This window comes from Erpetoichthys calabaricus, chromosome 2 (assembly GCF_900747795.2).
Source record: "Erpetoichthys calabaricus chromosome 2, fErpCal1.3, whole genome shotgun sequence".
Lineage (NCBI taxonomy): Eukaryota > Metazoa > Chordata > Cladistia > Polypteriformes > Polypteridae > Erpetoichthys > Erpetoichthys calabaricus.
Genome location: NC_041395.2, coordinates 129,372,508 through 129,381,655, shown reverse-complemented (window position 1 = coordinate 129,381,655; position 9,148 = coordinate 129,372,508). Strand labels below are relative to the sequence as shown.

Here is a 9,148-nt window from a genome sequence, read left to right as displayed (position 1 = left end):
CTTTACCATTATGTAATTATGACAGCTTGATATTTCTTCCAGGCTTTGAAAACTAAAGAGTTTTAAATTACATCAAAGCTTGCACATTAAATAATAGTAATATACTGTATATTTTCTCTTATTCATACATTTGAAAAACATATTATTTTATTATTATTTTTACTCTTGCCAGAAAATGACTACAAGAAAATATATAATCATTTTCTGAAAGTGCATTTTCTAGGGTAAGGATCTAATTATGTCATTGGGCGCAAAGTACAAGTCAGCCCAGAGCAGTGCAGGAGCCACTGATGCACATGACCACACTCATGGCTTTACCTGTTGCAGACACTGTTTATAAAAATCTATTTACTTTTTCTTAAATTCTTTTCCAAGTAGTGCTTTCTTAGTATTATATTCTGGTTGAATGAGAATGACATAACATTTTGGGGCAAATATTGCAATTAGTAGGCCAAAACTAGAGGATAGTATGGCAAAAATCTCCACAGCAACTGTGTGCTTGCCAGGAGAGCTAATATAAGCAGGTATGAATGCTATCCAAACTGCACAGAAAATAAGCATACTAAAAGTGATGAATTTGGCTTCGTTGAAATTGTCAGGTAAACGTCTGGCCAAGAATGCCAAGAGAAACGACACACATGCTAGCAGACCAATGTACCCAAAGAGACAACTAAATCCCAGCACTGATCCAAGGTTGCACTCCAATATAATCTTTGCATGGTGATATTTTGTGTTTTTAGCTGGAGTGGGAGGTGCTGTCATTAACCAGGTTAAACATATTAAAGCCTGAATAAATGTAAAGAAGAAAACTGTGCCTCTCTGCCTGGAAATTCCAAACCATTTCGTCACATTATTACCAGGCACTGTTGCTTTAAAGGCCATTATTACTACAATTGTTTTTACAAGAATGCAGGAAATGCATAAAACAAAACTGATACCAAACACTACATGCCGAAACATGCAGGTCAGATTTGAAGGTTCACCAATGAAACAGAGTGAACAGAGAAAACATAAAGTTAGTGAAAAAAGTAAGAGAAAGCTCAGTTCAGCGTTGTTAGCTTTCACCACTGGTGTGTTTCGAAAAACAAGGAAAATCACTATTACTGAAACAGATGAGCAGGCTCCAAAAAATGCTATTAATGTTAATGTCAATCCCATTGCATCTTCGTAAGAAAGAAATTCAATTTCCTTCAACAGACAAACAGTTCTTTTTGGATTTGACCAGGAATCCAGAGGACACATATCACATTCAGAGGAATCTGCAAGAGACATGTGACTGTTGAATTTGACCCATTCAGGTAACTTTGCAATGTTTAATAGACATCACATTCTAATAATCTGTTAGTGCCTAAAAAAAACAAAAACCCTTGTCGGGTTACCATTGTGTTACAGTATTGATTAAAATTATGCTTCTTTATTGTTAATGCCATTGCTGTTCAGTAACCTTGATAACCATTTTTGGGTGTGTTTGCATATAAGGCACCTACTATGATAGCCGTGTCTGCCTGTTCACATGAAATAGTTCTGTTCCCCATAGACCAATTTTGTTGAAATCTATCATTTTCTTTGAGATATCTTGAACAGATCGCACTGTACAGAGTTTTAAAATTTCAAAATCTCCCATTGAAAAGTATTGTTGAATTTGCAAATTGTCTAACTTAAATTGGAGAAATGTTTTGTGTGACTAAAATTCCGAGTTAGCTCACTGTTTCAGTTTCATATTGAAAGTGGTTATATCAGCTTGTATATTTTGTTCATGTTCCTCTTTTTATCCTCAGTTAGATGCTACTGACAGCAAACAGATCCCCAAACCAAATTATTGAAAAACCAGCAGATTGCAAGCACAAGGTAGGCTGCTTGAACAGAAACCACTGCATGCATCTTCCTCCTTTTGATGCTTTAAGTCATAACTGGTAAGTTAAATGATCTTACTAACTGTAGAAGTATAAAATTCAAGCAAGAATTGCAAAGGGCCATCTACGTACATTGAGGTACCCTGTGGTATGTGAGCTGTTTTAAGCACAGCAAATAAACATTTAGTTATTACTATTTACCTTGCACTAAACTAAACTCACAGCTCCATTATCTACACATTATATTGATTCACTATTTCACTGTTGCTATAATTTACTAGGATGGCCAGAAGTCCAGGTGAAAGGGACAGTGTTGATTTCAGATTATAGATAACTGAAGAATTAAAAAAAATGTTTTAATGGGCTGCCCATCTTATAAAACACTGCTCTGCTGAAAATAACATCCTCACAATATATTTAGAATAACATGTACAAAACTCCAAAGAGGAATCCCTATACCCAAGTTGCCATTTTAATGTAATATATATATATTGTAGTGTGGTCAAAACTCAGACAGCGAAAGCATAATTAAAAACTTGTGTTGGAGTTGAACAGCATTGCTAGGAGTGTCAAAAACAGACAGTAATATCATTTATTTGTTTCAAGCACTCTATGTTCATTAGTGTTCATTAGTGAAAGTGTTTATTTATTTATTTTTTATTTACCCATGTCCTGAACTTACTGTGTTAATGATGATGAAATATAGCTGGTATTAAACCAATGAGGATGGGCTTTATGTGTGGGCATACATGCTACACAAGTATTCCAGTTTGGGACTTTGAAAGTCTAGTCACCCTATAATTTGCCATTAGAGTGCCACATTCACCTGATATCTATATGGTCACGCGCTGTAAAAAAGTTTTCACTTCAGTTATTCCCCAACATTTGTCATAACTGAATATCTTTGCAAGTCCCATTTCATGAAAATTACTATGGCCAGACATGCTCAAACAAAGGAGGAATTAATTACAAAGATCTTTATTTATTTATTTATTATTTAGGATATGTTATTTGAAAATTATCACTGTGTTTGAATATAGTGTGAGTGAGAGTGGTCTTTGTAATGAACTACAATCCTGCCCAGGACTGATTTCAGCTGTTTTCACAATCCTGGTGAGACAGCCTTTTGCCCTAACAGACTTGAAATGGATTGAGAAGGCTTTAAAATCTACCTACTGAGCTCAGTCCATTGAAGGCTACAGTGCCTGTACAGACCTCAAACACACCTAAATCTTAGGCCATGCATACATTCTGTAACTGGTCTTTTCTTCAACACTGGCATGAAATACACTTTCATGGAAAACTGACAGATAGATAAGTGGGTAAAGTATATAAGGTGCAGTGCAAAGAAAATTTAAAATGAACAGAGAAACTATCATTCTATGTAAATGTTAATGTATAAAAAAACATTAAATATATAAAATAACGTGCTCACATTGATTTACCTAAGGTGAGAAGATACCACAAGGCCACACTCAGTTAATTATAACATACCAGTTTGATTACTAAATGTTCCTTCTGCACATGGTATGCAGTCAAAGCAACACACCGGCTCTCCTTTCCTGGTGGCTTTTCTTGTTCCTGGTTGGCATCTTTTACTGCAGACAGACTCTGGAATCTGATTGAAGACAAATTAAATTTTAACATTTATTAATATGTTTGATTTAATTTTGAGAAATGCTATCACTTTTTTGGGTTATTAGGTGTTATTTTTTTATGCAAGTTACACAGTAAATATATTTTTGGTGCTATGGCATCTAGTAACCACAAACCGGCTTACCATCGTTTCATATGAGTTTATAGTTTTAAAAGTATAGATTCAAAGTTTCCCTTACAATCTGACTAACAGGAAAGTGGAGTATTTTATTTGTTTATTTTTAAGCATTTTTTATGCATCCTTTCAATTCAGGTTGAACTTTGGTATAAATTATAATTAAAAAAATGGAACTTATATACAGTACTGTGACAGGGGCATCTATCTCCAAACCTACATCAAAATAAAAACTCCTTAAATGATCTATTTGATAGTTTATTATGAAAATGCAACAAGTGATAAATAGTGAGAGAAGACAACACATTAATGGAGTAGATAAACATTAAACCAAAATAACACCCCAGGTCTATATGAACAGGTTTTAGATCCTATCAGAATTTACTACGAGTCATTCACATACTCTCTAGGTAAACCACTCTCCTAGTTAATTCTCATAACCCTGTCTTTCTCTTACCACACCCAATACCCTACCAGCTACTCTAACTCAACTGCTTACTAAAGCTTTATACCCAATCTTGGGTTTACAATACTTAGAGGGCAATTCCTAGGACTATATCTTCAGACATAAATTACCCCCATAAGTCCTGTAGGTGTCTTACTTAGGTTTCCCCTTTTGCCTCATATCTTGCTGAACTTATGAGCCTACAAATTCATTTAAATATCCAAATACCTACAACATATGTAATGTTGCATTATCCATGTAACAGAAAACATGAGCCCATTTGGAAGTTTTGGGGGACCTCTTTTAGACCTCTACTCACCACCTTAACATCTCATTCACTCTTTAAATGTAATCGGCACAAAGTCTCCTGGTGATATTTTACTCCGACTAAGATCAACATGGGCTCCTTTCACAAAGTACAGACCGTCAGGTGTGTCTCCCGACTTGTGTCCACTAGCTCTTTATGATTTCTCTGTGCAAGCCTGGCAATTTAGAAAAAATGAAAGAGAATACCCTCCATCTGTCTATTCTTTAATGTATCAATGAGTCTTATAAGCAAGTAACTCACATAAATTTAACATACTTTTGCTTACTGTGTTACATAAGAAGAATAAGATCAATATTCTCTATAAAAGTACATATGCTAACTGAATATTATAACCATCTAACAACCTGAAATATATATATAAATAATTTAAGTTTGCTGTTAAAATTGCAAGTCAGAATTACGAAACCATGCATATCAGTGAGATCTTGCTATTTTAGCCGATGGTGCCAAGATATCCTACATATTCACATGAACATAAAGTGAATAAAATGTATTTAAAATTAACAGATTGGTGATAGATAGATAGATGGTTCTAATATTTCATATTAAGTCCACTCCCAGTCATTGTTTGTGTGTAGTTTGCTCCTTCTCTTTGCAACTGTGTGGTTTTCCTTCAATACTCCAGTTCTCCTCCCACGTCTCCACAGACATGCGGCTTAGGCTGATTTTCAGCTCTGAAGTGGCCCAATGTGACTGAGAGTGGGTGTGGTGATGTGTCTTACCTGTGATGGACTGGCACCCCATTTATTTTCTTGTACACAGTGGTGCTGAGATGGGCTCCAACCCTCCACAATGTTAAACTGAATTAGGCAGGTTTGCAACTATGCAGTATGTATTATTGAAAATAAAAAAGCAGTTTTATGACACCATAACATTATAGTCTAACTTTGAATTAGAAGTGTATGCACTCAAATGAACACTTTGAGCAAACAGGGATAAGAAGATGGCAAAAGTGCAAAGGAAACACCTGTAAACAGAACTGTTTTTTTCACAACCTCCAAATGCAATAAAATATAGTATTAGTATTAAAAAAAAATTAAACATACAAATTTGATTCTACTTACTGTTCTAGAGTCAAAATTCCAAAAAATGTGATCTTTTTGAAGAGAAAGCTGGTGGTATGTCATGGTCAGTTGATCAAAAACACCCACTGTTTTACTGACCACAGTCCCATCGGCTGTTCGCTGCCAGTTCACAATGTCAAATGCTGGGAGAGCGTCTCCATTTTCATCAAAAGTTACCCTTTCTCCTAAATGGTTAGTGAAATTCACTTTCCTTAGATAATACAAAAGCTTATAAGACAAAAATGTTAAAGATGTCTAACTGAATTTGCAAATATACTCTGACAAATAACTTCAAAAAATCATTAACAAATTATTGCAAATTTCAGTTAAGTATGTATGTGTAATTTGAAGTATTTATATGTAGTAAAGTATTCTAAATATCTTTACTTGTTTCTTCTCATCTTATAAGTTAATTATGATTTTTTAATCATAAGTTAATCTTATGTTAATTATGATTTTATGAATTTTAAGAGTGTCAATAGATATTTATAAATAAACATACCTGCCACGGCTGAAAGCTTGTAATATCTGCACATGTGTTATTTTCAAATGGTCCATTTCCTCTTTCACAAGACATTAAATCATGGAGGGCATGAGCAACAGCATACACAGCTTTGTAGACATTATAAGAAGCTCTTAGCTGTGACACATCACTGAACTCAGTCCTCATGTCCCTGATTTTCTCTGCACTGGTACAGATTTTGCCTTCACCCAAACTTGATAAATTAGATTTTGCCTCACTGAAGTAAAGCTTACAGCCAAACATGACCTCCCAAAACAGAGGCAATAAGCTATTGTGTGGGTCAGGTTGTGGCTGAATTTGAAAAAGAAACTCCTCCAGTCCTGAGAGTTCCCCTCTCCTTGCAGCGATACCTAGTGTTCCACCAAAGTAGTCAAACTTCTCGTTGCTGGCCAATGCAGCGAAAGAACTCCAAGCTTCACTTGCTATCCACTGTCGGCCGGTAATATTTTGATGAACAATTTCTTTTATCAGTTCCATTACCTCCATTTTTAACAAGAATACAACAACAATTTTGGCAGTTGATTGCTTTATAACACTCACAACCTGCAGCACCGTTTTCTTTTCATTGATGTTAACAGTTTCTGAGAAGGCAATGCAGCCAAATTTGTTAACCTCTTGAGTAAAGCTTGCAATAGCATACAGTCCATAGTCATCATTGCTTCCAATTACCCCAACCCAGGTCCATCCAAAATACTTAACCAGTTCAGCCATTGCTTTGACTTGAAAATCATCATTGGGGACTGTCCGAAAGAATGAGGGAAACTCCAGTTTATTGCTTAAACAGGGACATGATGCGCAGTAACTGATCTGGAGAAAATATAACATCTCATATGAGAGCATCTAACAAGGTTGAGAGTAAAAATGAAGTTACTGAAGTATAAGAGGTTTGCCAAAACTTTTCTCTGAGACATTTATACCAATTTCCATTGGCAGCCAGTTGCTCTTTATTTTATTTTAACTAAGAATAAGTATGTATTTTACATGCAGTATTAAAAGAAAAATATGAAATAAAACAGTTGGTACCAGTGAAATGGTACTTTTAAAAATACAGATCCCTTCCTTTTCAGTTGCCATATTAAGTCAATAATAATAAAAACTGCAAATGCATATACATTTTTATATATATATATATATATAAATACTTGTATAATTTGTTTCTTTATTTACTGATTTATTTAACCATTGCACAAAATACATTCTTAATTATAAAGATACCTTTCATGATGTACAGTATACCCTGTAATATATATTCCTCTATCCTGGAAATTACAATATGGCTAATTAAGTCTTACCTGAGGTATGCTAAAAATTCCCAGGATCCTGGCAATAGCAATAGAATGAGTAGAGACAGGTTCTCCAACAACAGCAACAACAGGAGGGAGTCCATTACAATGAGAATCAGTCATTGTGTCATCCACACCAGCAATCAGAGTGGATGCTGCTCTCAGAGACACCTGCAGGTTCATACAGTTGTCGTATAATCTATAACCAAGCGTTATGTTGGGTAGGAGGGTTTGATCTTTATTTATCTCTTCAATTGCAAACAGAAAAACCTGAGACCTTTGAAAAACTGCAATGTCCAAGCTAGGGCAAGACAAAATTTCTGGATTAAAATATGTAGTATTATCTTTATGAATCACTGTCATACAATGTTTACTGTGCATTTATAACACTGGATCACTACAAAACTCACTTTGCAAAATGGAATGTTTTCTAAAATGCCTATGTTATAAGCTAGTTTACTGTACAGACAATGGGTTATTTATGCAACACTTAGCTGGCCCCTGTTCTGTAACTGGTATATTCAGAAAATGACCCGGATTAATTACTTATTGAAAATTCAATAATATATTATAATATATTTGAAGAAATATTAATCAATTTCACTTTTTTTAACTGATGTTAATGGAAATAACAACTTGATTTTTTATCTTTTCTCAGCTGTATATCTAATTGATAATTTTATATATGAAAGAATCTTTGTAATTTCATTTATTAACATGTATTTCAAGATATGCAGTGAAAACTTGCAAATAACACATAATTTCTACATAATCAATGCTTGTGTGTGACATGCAGTTTTGATATTATATCTGAATCTACTGTGTCCAATGAACAATACAGTTTATAATTTGAAGTATTAAGCTATTTGTAATTAATTTAAACTTAACTAAAACAATCACTAAAAACAAAGTAATGGTTGTTTACAATTTGCAATAATATCTACTGTATACTCAGCTTGATGCTTTATCAACTCACCTCTCACATTTCCACTGTTCAGGCTTAGATTTAAATGAAAGTTCAGGTGCTATTGTTTTAAAATGTACAGCAAATACTCCACCTAACATAATATCTCCACCTTTATACAGTTCATTGAAGATATATTGTCCTAGAGGTTTGCATTTAGGGTTTTGAGGAGCAGTGATTAACAGAACAACTGACAGAAGCACTGAAGTGTACAATATGCATTTCATTGCTGCAGATCAAATATTCTGGTGCACATCTTATTTTATATGGAATGGGCTTTTGCCCTCCTGAGAGAAATGTTAGCAGGAAACTAGTGAAATCTGCTTATTGTGTAACTCCCCTTTATAAGTCTTTAGTCACCAAGGAACAAGCAATACCATCATTTGTTAACTCTTGTATATTGTTCCTAATTGTTTTTTATGAAAATTTTGCAATTTTAAAAGGAACAAGTATAAATATATTAAAAACATTTTAGTCATTTTTCATTTAATCAATTTAATTTTGCCTTTTTCATCAAAATTGCCTTATTTGGTTTTGTATTGATTTTTTATAAAGCACCTTTGGTTCAGTTTGTCTACTAGTCAAAGAATAAAAATAATAATATTGTTAATATGAATTAAACATTTTCACTCCTGCAGGTACAAGTGATTGCAAATATTTTTGCATCATATAGAATAGAAAGCCTTTATTGTCATTGTAAAAAATTACAACGAAATTACGAGCGCCAGTCCAGCTGTGTTCAAAAAAGCAAACAACACTACTTTTGTGAAAAAAAAAACTACAACACATAATACACACAAGAAAAACAATATAAAAATAATAAATATTAAAAAAATGTTATTGCATTAAAGGATATTGCACATTTAGCACAGTTTATAGATAACAGTATATTATATGAAAAAAATATACTTAAAAGG

The 9,148-nt window shown here is 33.7% G+C and overlaps 1 protein-coding gene across 1 annotated transcript; it reads right to left on the bottom strand.

Annotated features, from left to right (window-relative positions):
* Positions 1-251: 251 nt before the first annotated feature.
* LOC114645354 (extracellular calcium-sensing receptor-like) lies at positions 252-8,332 on the bottom strand. Its single transcript, XM_028793216.2, has 6 exons — positions 8,244-8,332; positions 7,277-7,568; positions 5,964-6,791; positions 5,462-5,689; positions 3,348-3,471; positions 252-1,259 (listed from the first exon to the last, which is right to left on the bottom strand). The coding sequence occupies exons 1-6, from the start codon at positions 8,330-8,332 to the stop codon at positions 349-351; spliced, it is 2,472 nt and encodes an 823-aa protein (XP_028649049.1). The 3' UTR covers positions 252-348.
* Positions 8,333-9,148: the final 816 nt, after the last annotated feature.

Coding starts and splice junctions, on each gene's coding strand:
- LOC114645354 (XM_028793216.2), bottom strand. CDS start 8,332: ATGTTAGGTGGAGTATTTGCTGTACATTTTAAAACAATAGCACCTGAA. Junction 5,690..5,963: donor CAAGCTTTCAGCCGTGGCAG/GTATGTTTATTT, acceptor TTGTCTTATAAG/CTTTTGTATTATCTAAGGAA. Junction 1,260..3,347: donor AACATTTAGTAATCAAACTG/GTATGTTATAAT, acceptor TGTCTCTTGCAG/ATTCCTCTGAATGTGATATG.